General features: G+C 40.3%; 2 protein-coding genes across 2 annotated transcripts in view; both read right to left on the bottom strand.

The window, feature by feature from the left end:
- Positions 1 to 9,879, bottom strand: part of ZDHHC2 (zinc finger DHHC-type palmitoyltransferase 2) — a 29,153-nt gene extending 19,274 nt beyond the window's left edge. Inside the window, exon 1 of the mRNA XM_062493530.1 lies at positions 9,717 to 9,879. Within this exon, the coding sequence (XP_062349514.1) occupies positions 9,717 to 9,879 (163 nt within the window). The remainder of the gene's footprint in view (positions 1 to 9,716) is intronic.
- Positions 9,880 to 18,991: 9,112 nt separating this feature from the next.
- Positions 18,992 to 22,552, bottom strand: part of MICU3 (mitochondrial calcium uptake family member 3) — a 50,023-nt gene continuing 46,462 nt past the window's right edge. Inside the window, exon 14 of the mRNA XM_062493529.1 lies at positions 18,992 to 19,102. Coding sequence (XP_062349513.1) covers positions 18,992 to 19,102 — 111 coding nt within the window. The remainder of the gene's footprint in view (positions 19,103 to 22,552) is intronic.

The raw sequence follows: 22,552 nt of genomic DNA, 5'->3' as shown, positions 1-22,552 counted from the left end.
AGTTAAGCAGTCTACAAGCTGCTGGTGCCTACAACAGGACTGTAGATATACAGAACTGTCATGCACTTTTGTTTTCCCAATAAAAAAGATTCCACAAGGCTGTTCTTCAAGCAGCAGGCACAAGGCAACACCTATGGAGAAGCCAAACAGCCACGCCACCTGACTGATGGATTAAATTTAGGCTTGGGAATTAAGTTAAAGCCAGTATTTAAACACACCTTACACACTGCAAGGGTGGACCATGGGACCAGTGCTGCTCAACATCTTAACCAATGCTCTGGAAGAGTGAACACTTATCAGGGTTGCAGATGGCACCAGCCTGGGGACAGCAGCTGGTATGTGCAGGACCTCCCTTCACAGGGACCATGACAGGCTGGGGGCATGAAGCAATGGGGCCCTTATGAAATTCATGACAGCAAAGACAAAGTCCTGCACCCGTAAAGAAGCAACCCCCTGCAACGACACAGCCTGGGGTCTGCTGGGCTGGAGCAGCTCTCTGGGAGAAACCATGGACTGCTGGTGGGCAGCAGAAAGGGCCACCAGCCACATGGGCTCCATCAGCAGGGTCAGTCAAGGGAAGGGTTTATCCCACTCTGCACAGCATTCCTCAGACCACACTCAGAACACTGCGGGGCTTTGGGCCCCCAACACAACAGAGACAAGTCCAGGAGGAAGCAACCAAGCTGGCAGGGACTCATCCTGTAAAGAGAGGCTGCACAGCCAGGGCTTGCCAGCCTGGAGAAGACATAACTCTTAATTCATAATTCAGGACCTCCAGAGAGGCACTGTGGAGCTGGGCTCTTCATAGTGGCACAGAGTGGGATGACAAAAGCCAGCAAGTGTAAAGTGAAATGAAAGAATCAGATTCAATACAAGGAAAAACATTTCCACCATGAGAACCATCCACCAGTGGAGGAAGCTGTCCAGACATGTTGCACAGCCTCCACCAGTGAAATTTTTCAAGACTCAAGTCAATAAAACCCTGTACAAGCTGGTGTGACTTCACACCTAGCCCTGCTTTGATTAGGAGGCTGGACTAGATGCTGTGGTCCTCTCAAACATGCATTATTCCACAATTCTGTAATTATAAAACAGATCTATTAAAATGGAGATTTGACTATAGCTCTACCAAAACAAGCATCTACCTTACCTGACAGAAAACAGTAATCAACCATGTTTATAAAGTTCCTCAAAAAAATCAGAAAGACACCACAGAAATTGCATAAGCCACTATAAGGCAAACTATATCCTGCCCTCAGTTTTCTGAACTCTTTAGAATTTGATAAGCTGAATATCCATTTAGTCAACTGCTAGAGAGAAACTAAAGGAACATGTATATACACTTGACTCTGAGGAGCAGACATGCTCCCCTATAATAATACACAAGAATGTAAAATTGCAAAAGACAAAACAAAAATCAAAACAAAAATCTTCAGAGCTGATATGCAATTTAAAAGTGATGGAGTTCTCAGATTAGGACATATTAGCCACTATTCCAATTCTGATTTTGTTTCTTCACTTGGAACAGTCAGCAAAGTGTGCAGAAATTTTGCCCATCTTCTTGGAGTAACTACTCTCTACTAATTAAAAAGTCACAGCCGAGCATACATTGCAGAATCACCAGTTTCAAAACAAAATCTATTTAACCAACCTTCACAATAATTGGTGGTATTTTCCCCTCCTTACAAGGGAATGCCACAGAACATTGCTGTGAAAGCAGTTGCAATATTTTTTTCCACCCCTTATATTTGGATAAAATTTATTAATGCATCTGAGACGTCCAAAATTTTCCACAATGCCTGTAAGTACAGACGAGGGCACATACACAAAGGACAGACAAATCCAAATATAGTAATTTTTACCAGACATCAAACCTAAAGCTTTCCAAAATTTCTGTCCACCTCCAAAAGGAAATGCACTCTTCAGAGTCTCCACCTGTGCAGAGGACTGTCTTCTCACCTTCTGGAGTATTAAGCCTGGAACCCAAATGCTCCTGACAGTCAGGATTGTGAAGACTAAAGCACAAGTGCCCAAAGATGTCCAGTTAATCCCAGGAGGGTGAGAACACATGAACATAATTTTTTGTTTTTAAATAATATATGTATCTTGTAATTTTAACTTCTTCTGCCATCGAGTATAAATCAAAAGTTATTTCATACACTCCTGAGCTGCAACCCCTGTAAGAGACCAAAGCAGACAGGAACAAGGCTGAAAAGAGATGCCAGTACCCTTCAATCTTACCATCATTTTTTTCCACACATATTACAACTGGTGTTTACAAGGAGACTGGCTGCACTGCCCAACAAGCATTCCCACAGAAAGGAACTGTGCAAAATATCCAATAACCTGTATGTAAGTGTAGTACCAGTCCTGTTTATGCCTTTTTAAATCACCTCTGACAAAGGCTCTCTGGAAGAGGTACAGTGTGTGAGAAGTAATGAAAAAGCAGCTACAATACAACAGCACCAGAGAGGAAATGAAGGTGTGGGGGGTTTTTGTTGTTGTTTTTTTCTTTTTTTTTCTTTTTTTTTTGTTTGGTTGCTGTGTTTTTTTTTTTTTTTTTTTTTTTTTTTTTTTTTTTTTTTGAGGGGGGAGGGAATGAGAGAACTTTTGGTTTTACACCGATGTGGCAGAATTGACCAAAGGGAAAAAAATGGCTCTTACAAATCAAACTCTTAAATTTCTCTTAATGATTTAAACTTTCTCCATTTGTTAAATGACCATGATACAAAGACTTTCTAGAGTAACTACAAGGCATTTACCCTAAGATCACACTAAAATCATACCATTTAAGAGCATGGAAAATAATTTTCTAGTATGAAAGAGTCCTCTAATTTTGGATTTGATCAAAGAAATGTTTGTGATTTTCCCTGCCTTCTGAATAGCCAACAATATGTTTATTTAAACCAAACTTTATATATTTTAATACAATCATTTGTATCAGTATTTCTGGAAGTTTTCTCATTTATGTTTCAAGGGGTTACACTCACTGTGGTGAAAAGTAGGTCAGACTGTGCATTCTGTCATTAATAAATATCAGCTGAAATGCTGCAAATGCACTTGCTGATAGTCAAATAGCACAGAAATAATAGGGGTAAAAAGCATTTATGTCTATGATGACCAAAATAAACACAAAGGACATGACAATCCCAACTACTATGCAATTTCTGGAAGAAAACAGGGTAAATGCCTTTGGGACCAAAATAGAATGATACTCCTGTATATTCAGAGATGGAAATAATTATAAGAACATGACCTGTCTTCAGGAAATCATTAAAAAGTCACAGCTTTGTTTCCCTGAGATACTGCAGGGGCCAATTTCATTAAGAATCACCCTTGCACTGCTAAAGCATCAGGATGCCATTTACAGTTCAGTACCAGCAGACTGTCACATCATTAGAGCCCCTCCGGTTCATTACCCAGTTTGCAGATGGTGCTTATCAGAATTAGGGACCAGGCTGGGACAGATGCAGGATTTCAGCCAAGGTAGATGCCAATTTCCTGAGCCAGAAATATTGCTCTCTGCTTGCCCCAAGCCACAAACAGCCAGAAACAGGAAAAGCACATTCAATAGTCAATGCCACTAAGCAGCCTGCGCTTGCAGAGAACAATTGTACAGAAGACAGAATGCTGGGTTTTAAAAAATTGTAAAAAGTCCAGGATGGTTTCCATCACCAAATCAGTTTGCCAGGAAGAGATATCACATCACTAGGCACCTCGCACACTGGGTCAGACCAAGCGGATTTCCCACTTCTTCAATTTCCACTCATTTTCTTTAGAAATCTTTATTCTCACTCAACCATGTAAAAACTAAGTAGATATCCATCTCCACATAGCTAGAGACACATTGCTATCACAAACCCCAAAAGATTTTGAAAGATATATTTTGTATCAAAATGTGCATTGGTTTTGTAATGTTAAATTTTGCTTGACTTCTAAACCCAAAATCAAAGTTTCTGAACTGTAAATGTAATGGATAGATGTAAAAATAAGGAAAAAAAATTAAAAAGAAAACAGGAGAAAGCAATTAATTTTTTAAGCTGTGATGAAAGTGGATATATAAAATGTTGCTATCATATTTTATGTATCTTATTAAAATATTTAAATCTTTGGAATGGGAAAACAAGATACATCTGATTTAGAGACTCTTCAGCCACATCTTTAAATAGCTCATTCTCTCAAACTTCTATGAAGTTTAACATCTTGGATCTGATTCACAAAACTAAGTATATATTTTACCTTTATAGCATATTTGAAGCTGTAAAATACTGATCTGTATACGCAATTTGATTCAGCTCTGTGCACATATAAACGTGTTTTATAGTTGTGACAAGTGTTCTGTCATTGCCTGCAATAGTCCTTTAGTAAAAATATCAGTGCTTGCAATAAAAACCTGCCTCTCTGCTAGACAGAGCAGTGATTTGCATTGATTCAGAGTGACAAGGTGCCACCAGTGCTTTGTTTCAGAACAAAGGAAAAGGAAATATATCTGGGATATTTAATGTTGGCCTAGGTAGTCATCAATAACCCATATATTTGCATTTCATGGTATTTACAAATGTTTCAGAAGATTCATTTTAACCCTGTGCCCATCAAACTGCATCACCATCCCCCTGTCCAGCATCAAGCTGCTGTTTGGTACCTTTGCAGGTAAGGTCACAAAACCTTTTGTATATGGAATGACTGAGAACTGACTAAATCTTTCTTCTTTAGGAACTTCCTATTTCCCTTCCAAGTCACAAAGACAGACTGAAGAATGTAAAGCGTCTGGCCCTACCAAAGTTGTTTGTTGTTGTGTTGCCAGTGCTGCCAGACACTTCTCAGCAAACAAAAACCACACCCTGACAAGAACAACTCCTAAAGTTATATATCAAGCAGTGTTAAACCTTTATCTGAAAACATAATATTGTCCAGTAACTATATCTTACTATAGACCTCATGTTTTCAACTTCAAGCCATGGTTTACATCTCATGGCACAAAACCTACAGTAAATACACTGGGCACTACCTGGAGTGATAACCAGGCATGCTTTAACATAGGCTTCAATTCTGTTTCAGAGTAGTAGAATAGCAGCTGCCTCCGAAAGTCTGAAAAAGCATTCAAATGAAATTTGGGAAATGCACTGGAACACTGCTGGCTACACTTCAGAAGCCAATTCTACTTCAGACACCAGTTTTGAAATTTTTCTCAACGTAACCACAGATGTCAGCAGAGGGAAAAACAAAACAAAACAAAACAAGGTAGTATTTCCAAAATATGGAATAAAAATGCCAACATTCTTGGACCGAAGTACTTTTGTACCATAGCAGCTAATGCGCAGACAGGGTATTTAATCAGCATTTGACAACAGCCAACTGCAATGTTACAATGTACTTGTGTTTCTATAGCCAAACCTAAACTCTAAAAGGTTACAAGACATAAGATGCAAGTACCATAAATCCTTTAATCCATCAGAACATACTGAGCAAGGAGCTCAAATCCAGCTGACCAAATCCTGGGTCTAACTTTTTTTTTTGTTTGTTTGGGGTTTTTTTGTTGTCTTCTTTTCTTTTTTTTTTTTTAGCTTCCCCACTCATCAGCTTCTATCTTCTTATTTTATGCCACTTCTGATGCCCTGATGACACAGTGCCAAGCCCACAGGGCATGTATTAATTCTGCCTCTAAACTGTGATGAATCAAGCAGCTTTAGATCCTGTTATAATTCCATTCCACTGATGGCACACAGGGTCAAAAACCTCAATTCCACACTAAACAATCTGATCCTCCAGCAAAAATCTTTCATGATCATTAACATCTTTAGTAGCTGGATGTCATTCCATGCTTTCTGTTCCATTCTGAAAGTAGCAGTGGACAGATACCGCTCACATATTCTACACCAAAAACAAAGATGTGACTTATAAGCACTCCTGACAGCACTGTGAATGTCTTCTTGTACCCTCTCTTCAGGTATGCTGAAGTAATTTATTCTTTTCCAAATCAGGCAAGTCACTCACCAGGTGGCAATATTTCCTCTCTTTCCCTTCAATGGAGTAGTCACAAAATGCTTATTGCTTGCTTGTTCCACAGTAAATCTATCTTCCTTCTTCAAAATTACAAATTCAAGGTGCATTTTCTGAGCAAGAGCATTATCCTTTGAATTAAAATTAGTGCCATGTAAAAATGGATCAAAACTGAATATAAACATCCATTTTGTATTGGATAAAGGATTTCTACAGGATAACCCTTCCATCAGCTAAGCTGTTATTTTTACAAAAACCATCTGTCACAACACTGTCAAATTTTTTACATTTTCATTCTTTATATGTACCTCCAAATCATGAACTGGTAGGAAAACAAAACAAGACAAAAGGATGTCAGTATCTGCATGTGCCAAGAACATTTCTGACAAACAGCTGTCAGAAACTGCAAGTAACTACTGGTTCTGCCTTACCTAAAGCATGGAATGGATAACTCCTCCAAGTCCCTTTATGGTTCTACTAACCTGAATTAGAGATGTATCTAAGAAGGGAGATATAAGAATAATTCTTTTTCTTTGCATGAGAAGTATGCAAAGATTTTAATAAACACTGAATGTTCACTTTCAGGTTTTCATAAACAGTGAATCCAATGTGTATTTTCTGAGTATAGACACACGGACAGAGGTGTTGGGGTGAAGTATTTCATTTGCACTTCATGTTACTGTTGTTCCATGTATCCTAGGTTGAAATTTCAGTAGCTTGAGCTATCAAAGTTCACTGTGCTCACTGTGCACTGCCTGTATTTCCCCATCCCTCTTAGAGAAAGAACAATAAATCTGTATCCCTCAGGCTCTCACAAACACACACATTTTTTTAACGGAATGAATACTTAAAGACCCAGTAATTTTAAACACAAAGTTATTCAGGGTGGAAAAAAAGAAGTACTACTGCTAGACAGGGTTTGTGAGGCAACAATACTGACGAAAATCAAGAGAATGGCACTGGATTAAGGGTAAGCAGTTTTTAGTTGAGCGTTTTAAGACCAAATAATGCATGCATTTAATTTCAGTATTCATTCTACATCCAGCAGAAAGAACTTTCACCACCTTTCTCATTCTTCTCATTCTTGTTAAAGGTAAAAGCTGCATGAGCACTTACCTGAATCCACTAATAAAAGAGACAGAACTCTAGACATGGCAATACTAGTGTTAAGAGCGGATTCATTTTTCTGTTTTTAAACCCCTTTTTATTTCTAAAGTGCTACTCAATACTGTAACTACTCAGCTTTAGGTATATAAGGAATCATCTTAGTAGATTTCTTAAAAAAAAAATTGTCCCTCTAAAAAAGTTGAGATTAAATTAAAAAAAACACAAACAATCCAACAAATAAACTCTAACAAAAAACCCAACAAATCCATTCAAAATACTACATTTGAAACACTTTCTCATTACTAAAAGCTCCAACAGACCACTTATATTACAACAATGCAAAGTCCTTTCTAAGTCCTATTGCACAACAGTTAACACTGCACCCTGTATGTTGTCAGCCTCAATGACAGAAAGCTGCAGAAAAAAAACCCAGCTATATATGTCCTCTTCAACATTCAGTCCTGCAGGAATAAAAGATGCACTGAATAGACAGGCTGGCTTCAAAGCACTGAAATGCTTACAGTCTATTCCTGCCGTTGGCATTCATTCCCAGAGTTGTTAGTTATGCCTTCTGTTGTTTACACTAAATATTCATTAGTAAGACAAGACATAAGCTTATTTTATTTTAATATGCCAAAAATGAGGCAAAACATGCAGATATAGATAGAAGATGGAATTACTGGAGATTGTGGATGACTATTATGCTGAATTAGAAAAACTGGTGGGCCAGCTCCCACTGGAAGGTGTGGGAGTGGGTGGGAAACAAACAAACAAATCACCCTTTTCCATTGAAAGGAATTCAGTAAAAGCTGAGCCCCAGGGTTCCACTACCTCCCCCTCCCCTTGCAGGCCTTTTGCTTTGAGGGATTCTCAAGGATTAGTGAACTACAGTTTATAGTCTGAAGCAAGTTTCAAGCATGTAATTTCCTTAAGAGGTACCTGCTTTCAGGTAAGATAAAACCCAATCTTCTTCTGGCACAGTTATGCAGAATAAAAAACAAAAGTAGAATACTGAAGCAGCAGTGCCCAGAAAAAGCCTACTGTACCTACCACAAGGCTGCACTCATTAGGACATTAACTACACAGTGGCTTTTCCCTGGAACACCCTTGCCCTCCTAGTGTCAGCTTACAGCTCTCCTTTCCAGGCTTGCTCAGCCAGCTCCTAGAACCCTGCAGAAAATTCACTTCCTTGTGCTCGAGGTAGACACTTCATTCTTCCTCTCATGAGGGCACAGCAACTTTACTGAAGAGTGATGTTTCAAACTCACTAGATCTGAATGGTGTTAGCGAAGAAAAAAAATGCAAAAATCCTAACCTCCAATATATGAACTACAGCAAGTCTTGATACTGCCCCAAAAGACAGAGGTGCTAGGCCTGGCAATCACTTTTTCTTTATTCCCTCAACTGCTTAGTCAAGCAGTCAATCCATAGGACAAAAATCCTACCAGTTTCCTATATACAATTATAAAAAACAAATAAAAGATTAGGTACTAGTCTGCTGAGATTTTCAAGGTGAACAACTGAAAACTAAGTACAGCTAACTCATATTCCTGTGTGTCATTATTATGACGCTGTTACTAAAACATCAGTATGCCACACTAGCCTCTAAAAATCAGATCCAGTGGTTTTCTACAAGATACACCATAACAGAACCAAAATCAGGAAAAAACCCCTCCAAACCAGGGAGGCTGGTGAGCCAGTCATTTAATAAATCCTTCTGGCTCAGCCACTCTAATTCACACAAATGCTGATATCACACACAGCCTCCAGTACGAAACCAGCAATCTGCCTGATTCTCAGGATCAGGTGCCAAGGAGCGCGGTCAGGATGAGTTCCGAATGCACTGGCAGGCTGCTGATGGCAAAGAGGGGATCAAGAAGTTGTGAGAGCCGGGCATTTTCTAGACAAAAGAAGAGTGGCATAGGGAGACTCGTGGATTTCCTGTTACCTATTCCTGCTTGCCTGTCTGCCCTCAAATGGATCAGTACGTGTGTGTATGTCCATGTGTGTGTCCATGGGTCCACGTGTGTGTTTGTGTGTATATCCATGTGTGTGTGTGTGTGTCCGTGTCCATGTGTCCGTGTGTGTGTGTGTGTGTGTTTGTGTGTCCGTGTACGGCGAACTCTGCTCGGCCACCAGCACAGCCAGTCCCGCTTCCCGTGGCGGGGCTGGGACCGGCTGCACTCCGCGCACTCCATGGAGGGAAACTCACGCCTGGAAGAAGCCCCGAGCGCCCGGCCCTCTCCTCCTGCGCGATGGTACCGGGCAGCGCGGATGTCCCTCACCCGGCCGGGGGGATGGGGCGGGGGAGCTCCGGTCCGGTCCAGCCCAGCCCAGCCCAGCCCAGCCAAGCCCAGCCCAGCCCAGCCCAGCCCAGCCCAGCCTAGCCCCGGTCCGGGCGTGGCGGCAGCAGAAGCAGCAGCAGAAGCAGCAGCAGAAGCAGCAGCAGCAGAAGCAGCAGCAGCAGCAACCAGGGACGCCGACAAAATAACAAGAGGCGGCCGCCCGTGCCCGCGTCTGTGCCCGTGCCGCCCGGCTACGCTCCCCCGGCAGGGGCGGCGGCGCCCACCCGTGTCCCGCCCGCCCCCCGCCGCGGCGGCGGCACTCACGCAGGCAGAGCTGGGTGACATAGGCGTAGTAGGACCAGCAGAGGATGCTGGAGATGAAGAGCACCGGCACCCAGTAGAGCAGCCGCTGGCAGCGCCGCCGCACGCCGCCCCAAGCGCCCGGCGCCCCGGCTGCCGGCGGTGCCGCCATCTTCCCGCACCGCATCCCGGCCGCTCGCTCCGGGGGCCCGGGCCCCGGCCGCGCTCCCCGCCGGAGCCCGCCCCGGCCCCACCCTCCCGGCACGGCCGCTCCTCCCACCGCCCGCCCGCCGCTCCCCTCGGGCCGGGCCGGGCAGGGCCGCGGGGGAAGAGCCGCCCGAGAGCCCATGGCATTCTCTCGGGCTGTCAGTGCCGGGCCGGGGGGGCTCGGGCGAAGTTCGGGGGAGCGGCGGAGCGGCCCCGCCCGGCGCAGGGCGCGGCTCCGGCCTGGGCGGGCGCCACGTGCGAGAGCGCTGGGGCGGGGAGCGTTCGACGCTGCTTTCCCTCCTCGTCCGCCTCTGAAACGGGGATAGCGGAGCCTGTGACTCCCTGCAAGTGCTTTAAAACACCCGGTTACAAAGAGCGCTGCCTCGCTCGCGAATAGCGCTTCGAGTGCTGTGTGAACGAGTGTTGCGGGCTGCGGTGCCTCGGCGGGCAGGAGGCGGTGGGAGGCCGCGGTGTGCCGGCATGGTTGGCTTGTGGCTTTTGTGGCTGTTGGTGCAGGGGAAGGTGGCGGAAGGTTGTGCTGACTCACCCTTCCCGAAAGGCTTTAGCTTATACTCACCGTAACGAAAGGCGTGTGACCTCTAACAGTGAACCCAGCCTGCGTTACATCCTGTGCACCCTAATCGTCGGTGAATTCTCGCTGCAGCTCGGAAATGTCGAGCACGGCCTCTAGGATTTCTGCAATTTGCTGGAATCTCTCAGAGCGTCAGCGGTGCTGTAGGTGGAGAGTAGCTGGTTGATTAAAATGTGTTTGGACTTTGAAAAAAAAAAACTTGTCTAATATCTCACGCAGGAGAGTATGCGTGAAGATAAGTAATCGCTATCTGGAAGGCATACAACTGCAAATGATTGAGAAAGAGGCTGTGAGAGAGGAAAAAGATACTGAAGAAAATAAGACAGAACCAATAGTAGGTGTGCTGGCAGGTTCCAGAATAGGAAATGGAGTAGCTATAGTATGTTTGTTGAAGAAACACAAAAAAGTAAGTTGACCATATGACTGCAGTGTTTTTATGTGATGCAAAATCAGGCAACCCTCTTTATTGTAAGATCAAACTGAGTGATTTCAGTTAGCCACAGTGAACTGAGTGAATGTCCAACACAGGATGACGTATTGAGAGGAATTATATATTATCCCATGGCATTAAATCAACTTTGCCTATTCAGGAGAAAGACTTGTATATCATTCTGAAGGGCTCAGCAAAACCATCTCCTCAATATATGGTTATTACAGTAGAGAAACAAACGAAATATGCCGCCAAAAGATTGGAACATAATAATTTAAGAAAAGATTCTGCATATTGGGGGATTATGTGTCATACATTAAAAGGTAAAGATACAGTGAATAGTACTGAAAAAAACTAGATTTTATGTTCCTGCATGCTATATTTCTCAAAACAAGATAAAAGGACTGAAACCAACATTATGAGGACGATAAAAGTATTTTATTTAACCTTAATTAATGTGCAAGCCATCGCTTAAGCCAGCATTTTAATAGAATATTTAAAGGATCTGACTTTGCTATGTTTTAATGAAAACATCTATGATTATTCAACATAGATTTTAAAAGCAAGCATAAGGAATAAGATTACCACTGCCTGAAGGCAAACCCCATGCTCTGCTGGCAAAAGTTAAAAGAAATGAAGGCAATTTAATTCATTTGATGGCTTTTTGCACTTATTTGGAAATATGTGACAGTGACCTCTCTCAGGTACCAAGGATAATGCATCTAGTGTGTTCTGTGTTTCCAGGGAAACATGTCTGTACCTTGAGAAGTTTGCAGCTGGATGCTGTGTATGTAAGGATGAAGTAGGTTTTGCATTATCTTAGAGGCTATGAAATGATTTCTCCTGTAAATCATTTTAAAATGCTGGATATGACACAGACCTTATTAACAACACATGCCAGGGAAACACAGTAAATATTAGAGAAAACTTTATAATGTACTAATTTATTTTTTTGAATCATAGTTATTATAAAATATTATGCATATAGAGAGGTGGCAGTCTGCCAGAAGTGTGCTAGAAAGGCCTTAAATTATATCATACAGTTTCTGTTCAGAAGCTTTTCATTATCCCTTCATGGAAATGGGCTTGTGTAGTTCAGCATTCTACCTTTTCCATGGCCACTACCACCCTCTGCTCACTGCTCAACTTTCACAGTAATCAGAATTCTCATATTTCATATGCTAGTAATTACATGAATAATTCCTATAGTGTGTGCTTTACTGTAGCACCAAAATCATGGTTATCTGGTTCAAAATTGGTGAAATAAACAGGCAAACTTCGCTTTAATTTAGATGGAACAAAAATCCTTGGAGAATCCTTTGGTCAGAGAGCTGTAAAGAACACTTCTCTCCTGACCTTGTGTCTTTTCCCCATGAACAGGGGTTCTCTAGCTCTCCTTCATGTCCACAGTTACTTTCTATTCCTTCCATGACTCTCATCACTCTCCAGCTGGGCCACAAGAGACCCTTTCTTTTGTACCTTTCCTCCTCTTCTTCCCTCTGTGGTATGACCTGCAGAAATTTTAGGTAATCAGAAAAACTCAAGAGCAAGCATATTCAAAGGAGAATTGTGTTATGGCAGAAGTAAATCCTGGGATAGTCCAAGCTGCTAGATATTAATGGAGAGCTTTCCCAAATCAGTGCACTTGGGCTGTGTCTCTACGGTGAGAGAGGCTACTTCAGGCACAGTTTATTGCTGCTTGTATGAAATGTTTGCAAGAAAAAGAGAGGAAATGAAGGTGATTTTCTTGTCAAGAGCTGGGCTGAAGGAAGCTGGGGTTTGAGGAGGCAGCTTGAGTGTTCGGCAAATTGAAATAAAATGTTCTTGTCATAAGTGGTACCACTCAGGCTTTCCCCTCAGGCAAGGTATATGCAAGTTATTGTTGTTAGATTTTTAAAAATGTGTCTCTCCTGGCATACATTTAGGCATTTCTAACATCACCACTTCCGACTGTTCTCTGTACCCAGCTGTGCAAAGGGATGTTAAAGGAAGGGGTCGCCACCCATAGCTCTGGGGCTGGGCATCCTCTTCCCTGCTGGATCCCAGCATGGGGACCCAGTGTCTCTATCCCAGGCTGGTGAAGGTGGCTGCTGCTTTCCTGCTCAGCCAGCAGCAACTTCAACAGTGCCTCTGCACTGGGCTCGCACAAGGACCAAGAGCCAAGTCCTTCTCCACTTTGGCTGACAGGGCTGAGAGTCACTAGTGAAAACACATACACCTCCCTCCCTTCTACCCTCAAGCACATGCATTGTTGCAGATCCCCAAGTAACAGGCATAGCCTCCCTGCTTGTCTGATAGCCCTGCCCAGATCCCAGACCTTCTTACCTGCTCCATGGTCCCAAATCACCAGCTGTCCAGCTTGGTGCTCACTGCATTTTGACAAGGTTCTCGTGCAGCTGATATTCCGAAACAAGCATCCTCCCAACTCCACATACCCTTGCCAAGTACTCTGGCTGACCAGGGCTGTCCCTGTTGTCACTGTGAGTGTTCAGGTGCATTGTACATCTCTGCATTGGGCTTCCTGCCTTTGTCATTCCACTTGATAAAGTCCTTGATCAGATGACATTAACGAAGCAGGTCCTCTCTCCTTCCATATGCTCTGACAGGTAGACTCCAGCTGGGTTCAGATACAGAACGGGGAGTGAAAATTCTACCTCTTTCTGAAGGAACACATCTTGACGCCCTTAGTATGCAGTCCTAATTAAAAACTACTCCTTTGCAAGTCTAGGGGGCTCTGCTCCTCTCTGTAAGCAATCTGATCCATCCTTCCCCACCGTGTCCTTAGTGGAGCAGCAAGAGGAGGAGGGAGAGAGAGTAGGACAGGAAAACACATATTTACTCCTACACAAGTGCAATACACAGAGCAGCAGCTAGAAGCAGGAATTCACACAGACTGATAGGCACACAGCACTCATTAGGTGAAGCAGGAGCCCTGCAGGGATCCCGGGAGGATCCAAGGAGGGATCACTTCCTGACAGTGATTCTCTTGCTTGCTTCTTTCCAGAAGTTTGGGTGTCAGACCACACTTACCATACACAGGAAAAGAAATCTCTTCACAACATTTCTGGCGTAAGGTATCGCCTGGAAAATGTATGTTGTATCCCAGCTGGAGTTAGGGACCATCTGTGTATAGCTCCTAGCTCCTGGCTACATGAAAACAAGCAGTTATGTAGCCTCCCCGTCTCAGGCTAGCTGTCAAATGTATTTTAATTGAAGGGCTGGCCCAGATGTATTCAACTTATTGCTCTCCCTCTCATCCTGGTTTGGTACTCAATTATTTGCAATTGTTTGGATGCCCAAACCTAACTGTTTTTGCATGATTTTTTTATTTCTTAATGTTTTGTGGCAATTTTCCTGGTTCTCCACAGGAGAGGAACATTTAGCTCCTTTCCAATTCCTTCCTCAAATGTCTTGATTTCTACCTCTGTATTGATATAATACTGTATTTGTCAGAGTCTGCCTTCAGGGAAGTTTATTCAAGTCCTGTTTGGGCCTATTATCCACCCACTCTTCTGTCATTTTCAGTGGTAATTTTTTCACTGCATTGTTTTTTTTCCCCAGAGCATTCATCTGGGAATTTTCATTCCTTTGCTGCTTTTCCCTTTGTTACTTAAGGTGGGAAACATGGGAAAAGCTAAACCAGTTCCAATCAGTACTAGTTCTTATGCAGTGGAGATCTGTACAGTGCCCTAAAGCAGGTCTCTGCTTAGGCAAAAGTCAAAACCCTTGCAGTAGGAAACCCTTCAAGAGCTGTATGTGAGAATCTTATCCTGTGGTGTGTGCACCATTCCAGTGCTTTCTGCCCTTTGGAGCAGAAATTATGTGATTTAATGGTTGACTCCAGAAGCAGACATCTAAATTTAAAATGACCAATCTGATAACTTCCTTTTTCTTCCCCCCACTCCTTCTTCCAGAAAGGGTAGTTTAAAACTTCCTTTTACACTTATGCTCTGAAATGCCTTGACAGACTTGAGCCACTCCATGCCTTGGTCATACATCTAGGTCTGGCTGTTGTCCAGGGATGAAATACCTGCCTGTGTTCATGCTTTTTGTTGCTGTGGATCCTCAGAGTATGTCTGCACAAAACGCAGCAACAGCCACGTTTTCTTTCTTTCTATTTCCCATGGAAATGTTTTAACTGCCAGACTGCAAGCCAGTTTTGGTAGTTTGCCCACAGTCTTCATGAAATGATAAAAAAGGCTGCAAGGGTCACACTGCAGGGAAAGTAAATGCTTCAGCAGCCTCTTAGGGCATCTGCCTGAAACAGCAGATACTTCTGAATTCCAGTCTTTGCTCCTTGTAGTGGGTTTTTTCACACAATTTCCAAGTGCAAGGACATTTTTTGTAAAGCCTAGGTAACTAACTTCAGACTCAGTATATTATTGAAAAGATTAGAATACCTGAATATTTATTTTTACAGGGTCATACTCTCTTGAATCTAGGTTGTATCTTCTGAATCAGGGTTAGAGTTAAAAAACCTAAGTAAAGACAAGTAATAAATTGCTGTTTCTATGAATATTTATATATACAAAATTATGTATTTTAATAAAAAAAATTCAAGTGGGTACTAGTATTTTTATTGAATGCTACTAGCTCATTATAATGTTCGTCTGTGGGAGGAATTTGTAAGTCAAACTAGTGGTAAAAATTATCATTACCCATTCAAGATTAAAGCAAACCCTCATATTAAATTGTATGTGTAAGAAAAGAAATGCATTATATCCAAGGGTTATGCATTATATCTGCTGACAGGTTCAGGGTGCCAAATGCTTTCATGGATTCTCAGGTATAGGGAAGAAAACTGTACATTCAGACCTCACACATATTAGAAAATATTCATGTAAGGTTTGGCTTGATTTTAAGGGGAATTCAAACTTGGTATTGTTACAAATTAGTTCCAGATCCACTTTTGAATAGCAAATTTTTGGTCTGATTATTTTCCTTCTGCAAATATTAGCCTGGACTTCTTTTCCTAGAAACTGTCTTGAATATATCCTCAGTGGGACAAGAGAGCAAGACACATCACTAGGTAATGATCATCGTATCACACAATGTTGCGTCAAAGTAAAAAAAAAATTCTGTATCATTATTTTCCCCTTTATTTCAATGCATTAGTATCCTGATATTTAGGTGGAGAAGAAGAGATTAAATAACTATAGAAACCAGGCAGTGTGACTAACAAAATGCTGAAAGTCACTGTTCAATAGTTTGGGGCTTTTTTTTCCTTCAGGCTGATAACGTTCTATGTCATACAAAGTGAGAATCTACAGTGGATGCAGTTACTGCTAAAGTGTGCAAAGAGGGAAACTGCCACTGGGATCTAAAACACCAGCAGATTATCAGGGAGCAGCCTGCACTAAAGGATATTCTGCAAGGAGGTGAGAGTTCATCACACCTCGGGCAAAAGCTGGTTAGTGTCACAAGGCTACGCAAAACTGAAGGTTTGCTAGTTCTCATTTTATCTGAGCTGGTCTGGGCATCTGTGGGCAGCTCCTAAGCATCCTCTAATATTTACTAGCATTACTGCAGTTTTCTCAACTTAGAAAGAACAAGAGCTCATTTTAAACAAAGCCTTAATTTATGCAACTTTTCACGTAATTGAGTTGCAGCATACACATCTTCTGTGCTACCAGGAATTTTGTAGATTTTGAATAAGGCTTTATTGAGCCCAGTGACCATTGCATATCAGAGGGGTGCCTCTACAGCAGATGGCGTGTGCCATTACTGTGCCTTGTTTTCACCTGTCCTTGCATTTGCAGGTCTTTTATGCAGAATTCTGTGGCTGAAAAGCAAAGCTATCTAAAGAGATGACTAGAAGAAGAAAAAACAAGTCTTTTTTTTGGTGATGGTGAGATGCTCTAATTCAAAGTGCTTACACATTCATGTTACCAAAAAAAAAATTATGATGACAAAAAAAAATTGAATTATATACACTGCAAAGAAAATTAGTTTCAGGTGCATTTATTTTGAAATAAACAAGAATATTATAAGTATATATTCATATTTATATTAAATAATATTATTAAACATGAAGAAAAAATAGTCTTCAAAACTAATTTGACACTTTCACATTCTATTTTGTATTAAGTAACTACAGATAGGAAATATATAGAAAAATGTTAAAATTGCCTCAAGCCAGCCATAAAAGCAAAGTGCACGATTCCCTAGGGCAGTGGAGGAGCAAAATGATGGTTGCACTGCTGCTTCCTCCAAGGGGAGGATCACTGTGAGTGGGTGGTCATGAATGAGAAGGAAGGATGGGAACCCCTTCAGTGACTCCCAATGTTTTCTTCTCTTTTCTTTGTCCTTCATTACTAAGTAGCAAAATGGATTTTGTGTATGCTGACAAGAAGCAGTGAGACAGTTTTGCGTACCAAGACGATACATTGAATACAGTTGATACCCTAAATGATCACAAAGGGACTGCAGCTTATCTGTGTTCTGCTGTATCAATTCAAGAACCATTATCTCAATTTATTAGATTATTTTTTGCTGTCTAAGGACACAAAGGAGGGAATTTGAAGTTTATTTATCACAAAATATTGACTGAAGTATCATCCTTTGATAGTTTTCTGAACTGGCTTGGGTTTTGGGTTCTTTTTCAGATAATCTTAGCACATATTTTTTCTACAATTCCCAGTGTGGAATTTCTTAAAAAAAAATAAAGCTTCCTTCTCATTTTGTTTTGATTTTTCTACCAGAGATATATCTTACTATAAATTAAGCATTTCTAAACTTAGGTGCACTGTTACACAGACACCATACATCTATTCACATGACATATAAGATGCTAATTGGGCAACATGCACTGAATAAAATTTTGAAAAATTTTCTTTCATGATTTGGAGTAGTAAGATATTTAAAACCATTATTTTAGTTCTGTTTTGATTGTCTGACTACCAAATATTTCTGCTTCTGATGACAGTTTATTGACATTAGTTTAAGAGTGTGTGTATTCAGCTGCAGTTATTTCAAGGCACATTCTTTTCCTAAACAGATACAGATTTTTTCAAGAAGGGTGTAAAAAATATGTGTTCCTGTTTGTGTGGATTTAATTCCTACTACCTAGCAATAATGTTAATAGGGAGTAAGGAAAAATGCTGTTGCTGAATAGCAAACAAGTAATATTCAAATAATATTACTAAGTGTTGTTCTGTACTGTGCATGCATTCATGTTAGGTTTTGGTTTTCTGTTTGACACAAACACAAGCTATTTATCTACTTTTCAGATACGGCATTCCAGAGTAGCAAATTAGACAACTGTAATTTCGACTCAGTGCCACTTCATATAAAAGTGCACTATTCACAAGGAACACATTTGTACTCTACCAGAAACATACCAGTGCATGGCCATAAAATTTATAATAAATATTACAAAGTGTGTGTTACATGAATTTGAACATTTTGACTTTTCTTTGACACACTGCTTGTAAGACATCTTAAAATCTGTACTATTTTTAAAGGATAAATTCATAAACATAGTAAGACTTGGAGAATCTGAACATTATAGTTCATACAGTACTTTTCCTAGGTAAATACCTATCATTCACATTATAACTGTAACAGCTTTACTTTTTGTAAAATAACAGCCTCTAAGAGCTTAATTTGTCCATTCAACTCACATGTAATTGTAATGCTACTTAATGCAGTCTCATTTTCAGTTTAGCACAAACTTATAAGAGTGCTCTTCTGAAAGTAAATTCACAGTCTAAGTTGATGCAGGCAGTTTCTCTTCACTGCCAAACATCTTCCTGCCCATGTGTAAGACATATTTTTGTCTCCTTTTAAATGACAAATTTATCTCAAAATAATAAAAAATAATATTCAAAAGGTGTTCTTATAAAAGAAGGCTTCTCCCACTCACATGGCATAGTTAGCTCATCGATTAAATAAAATACATACTGAAAAGCAGTTTTAAGAGGTGGTGATCACTACACTAAGTGGAAAAGAAGTCCTGTGTATTCTACAGCAGCTGGAAGATTCACTATTCACCTGGCTTAGTTTGTTCTTCATTAAGAATTCATAGGAATAAATAATTATAGCCAGTGCAGATAATCCTGCTTTCTTCCTTTATCTCAGCATATCTTGTCTCCGAAATTGCTTCCATAGATCTCTGAGATGCTCACTGGTTACAGTCATCACACAAGAGTAATATTCCTTCCAACTATACTTTGGAGTCTCCTGTGAAAAGAGAAAAACATACAATTGGGAAAAAGATACCATTCACTAAATTAATTAATTCTACCTTTAATTTTATTCAGACTCATACATACTAGAATAGATGTTTTAATATTAAAATAATAAGAGATCAAATTTACTTTTGTAAAATGAGAGTTATAAATCCATAATAGGTTAAGTATTCAAAAGGCATCCTCACCTCACAGCACACAGCTAGCATTCAACAAATAGCCTATTTATATTAAAAGATGCAAAAAAGTATTTCCTCTTTATTTCAGTATGTCCAGCTCCCTCTCTAGTTTTGTTCCTTGCGTCTTTGTATTGACACTGTACTAAAAAGTTCACCTATGACACCAAATAAAAAGCATAGAAAATGACTGATGTTCATTGAACTGAGGCACCAGCAAAAGCCAAATACCATATGGGCAGATGACATGAAAGCTTCTTTATATCAGATTACCTTAATCCTAAATTGTAGTTCAGCTACATGAATAGTTGTCCATTGAATGGAAGACTGGCCAGGGGCTGGCCTGGGAGATTCACTGCTCTGAGCTCTATGCTCTCTGAAGTTACCACTGGATCTCATTATTTCTTCCGCTGTTCCTAACTCTACGGGTATATTTTCATAGTAAGTGTAAAAACATAGATGGAGAGATACTAAGAACTAGAGCAACTTTCCTCCTAGTTTATATGCTGAGCATATGCCACATGGTGTGGAATATCACTTGGGTAAGTTGGGGTCAGTTGTCCTGGCTGTTTCCTCTCCCAGCTCCTTGTGCACACCCAGCCTCCTTGCAGTGTGGAGGTAGAGTGAAGTACTGAAAAGTCCTTGACTCTGTGTAAGTATTGCTCATAGTAGCCAGTGCATCAGCCTGTCATCAATACTGTTCTCATCCTATATTTAAAACACAGCACTGTAGTAGATACTAGGAAGAAAATTAACTCACTCTTGGCTAAAACCAGGACACATGGTGAGACTGTCCAATACCCTGCTTTGGTAGAACTGAGTGAAGATGTTAAAGATATTGCCACACTACAGTACATTAAAATCCACCATTAGACACTGAAGCCTACATCTATTTGTTCTTATCCCTCATCTTGTTTAATTAAAAAGCACAGAAGTTTATAAAGAAGTTGTAGATATTTAGAACACAATTTTATCCACAGTAATATATGATGCAAACGTTACATGAAATATTAGAAACCATACTCAGATGAATGCATACTTTAGCTGATATTTATAGTCAGTCTAATGAAAAAATGCATAACTTGCAAATTGCAGTGCATTATTTAACAAAAGCATATTCAGTTCATTAACCTGTGCTTTATGATATGCATTTATTTTTTATTAGATAAAACAAGTTCAGAGAAATGTTCATGAAAGCCATTAAAAGAAATGCTGAAATACACTGACTGTTCATCTACTTATTTCTAGCGTATGCACTGTTGTTGTATCTACTGTCAGTGTACCAAATCCACAGAAGGAACAGCTTGTCCACATGTTTTGCAATTCTTTCACATTTCATTGGAACATTCTCCTCCCACTGTATCCAGGGATGTTTTTAAGCTTCTTGTCAGGGTTACGATCAAAAGCCCAAGTCCTGCAATTACCAATTACTTTTGTAAGATGAATCAGGAAGGTGTGCCTAATCACACGCTTCTCACCTCTCTGCTTTAGACAAGAGGTAAGCAAAAGTCTCTTCAAACAGTAAGCAACAGTCTCTTGGTTTTTTTAAAGCTTTTACACTAGATGTATTCAACTGCAGTGTACTAGCAAAGTATAGAAATGAAAAGCTTTAAAAGGATTACCTACATGAAAAATTTAATCTCACTTGACAGAATAAACTGTTTACAGAAGACACCAATTTATAGTTGAAATGGCTGGAAATGAGATTCTGAATCCATGCTTCAGTTTTTCATGTCTTTTTCAAAATAAATTTCCTTCCTCAGTCAGTCTCAAGGTACTAGTAACCTCCTATATACTTCCTAAAAGCTTTTAATTAGAAATTTTGAAAACTCACAATATTCAGAACATCTAGAAATCAGTTATTTTAACAGAAAAAAATCTTAAGATTCTCAGAAAATTATTAGTACATGGAAATTAATTTCTAGATTTACATTAGTGATATAATAATTACTTACAATACTTCAGTAGTCAGCAAAATCACAGTTATGGCCTAAATATCTATTATAGTTACTCAGCACATGAACAGTTTAGCAAGCAGTACTTTAGATGGACTTGTATCCCTTCATGAGTTGGTCTCCAGCATCCCTTTTTGGAAATTAACTTTGAAAGGGCTTTTTTAGAAATTTCCTAGATAATACTTCCACAAGACATTCAAAGCAGAGCTCTCCTCAGTGCTCTGTTAGGCAGTTCTCTCCAAACATGTTTTCTCAGTTCTCCCTGCAGTGCAAGCAAAGGAGTACCTGCCAATGGCTGTGTGCCCTGCAGGGACCACACACAGCTTGTACAGTTGTTCCCAAGGAGAAATTTGCATTATTTATTATAAGGGTACAGCATTCTTTACACTGTGGAGTGATGGCATTAGTGCATTTTAGAGCTATGTGACATGCAGCACAATGTGCTGTTTATTGCTTTGCAGAGTGCAGATTCAAAGTAGGGTACAATCTATGGCAAGTGTGCCAAGTATCTTAATCCCCATCACCAGAGTTCTACATTTACCATAGAAAAGCACAGTATTTCAAAGCACACTGAACTGTACATTTATATTTGGAAAAAAGTAAAATTAATAGTAGTTGTACTGCACTTAACTGTAGGATGTAGTTGCAACTGATTTTTGTATTTCGTGTACATTTATGTGCTGCTTTGGATATCAGACTGAAATTTAATTACCTATTGAAATGGTTCAATTTCAAATCTCCAATAATTCCATTTTATTATCTTTTCAATTTATAAACTAAATGGCAAAAAATGATTTTTAGAATCATTTAAATCTACTTTCACTCCACAATGTGTGACAAAGACAGAACTATCTCTGTTCTACTCCACAGTACTTTTGCCAAATAATTTCACATGCCTTGGTTAAAGCTTCCATTTCCATTAGTAGAAATTTACAACAAATCTGAAGAAATATTATGAGTTATGCAATGTTTTGCACAAAAGGGAACTCTTAACAGCTAACAACTGGTTGTGTCACTGTAATGCTTGGGTTTGATCTCAGAGGTCTTTACTGACCTTAACAATTCTGTGATTCTGACTTGTGATTAGAGACAAGAAGCAACTAGTTGCTCAAGTGAAGAGCATTAGAAAACTAATGTGTCAGCAGGGAAGAGAGAATATACAAGGCTTACATTGTATTCTTCAGTGCACAGGCAACAGGTATTTGATACAGACCTAGGCAAGCAAGCTTGGGTACAAGAATAATTTTTGTTACATCCAGGAGCTCCAGGTGGGAAGAGCAGGGAAAATAACTAGTAGCCTCTACATTAACT

This window comes from Cinclus cinclus, chromosome 5, assembly GCF_963662255.1.
Source record: "Cinclus cinclus chromosome 5, bCinCin1.1, whole genome shotgun sequence".
In the NCBI taxonomy this organism is placed as follows: Eukaryota; Metazoa; Chordata; class Aves; order Passeriformes; family Cinclidae; genus Cinclus; species Cinclus cinclus.
The sequence above is the reverse complement of the archived record's forward strand: the minus strand, read 5'-3'. Positions and strand labels throughout refer to the sequence as shown.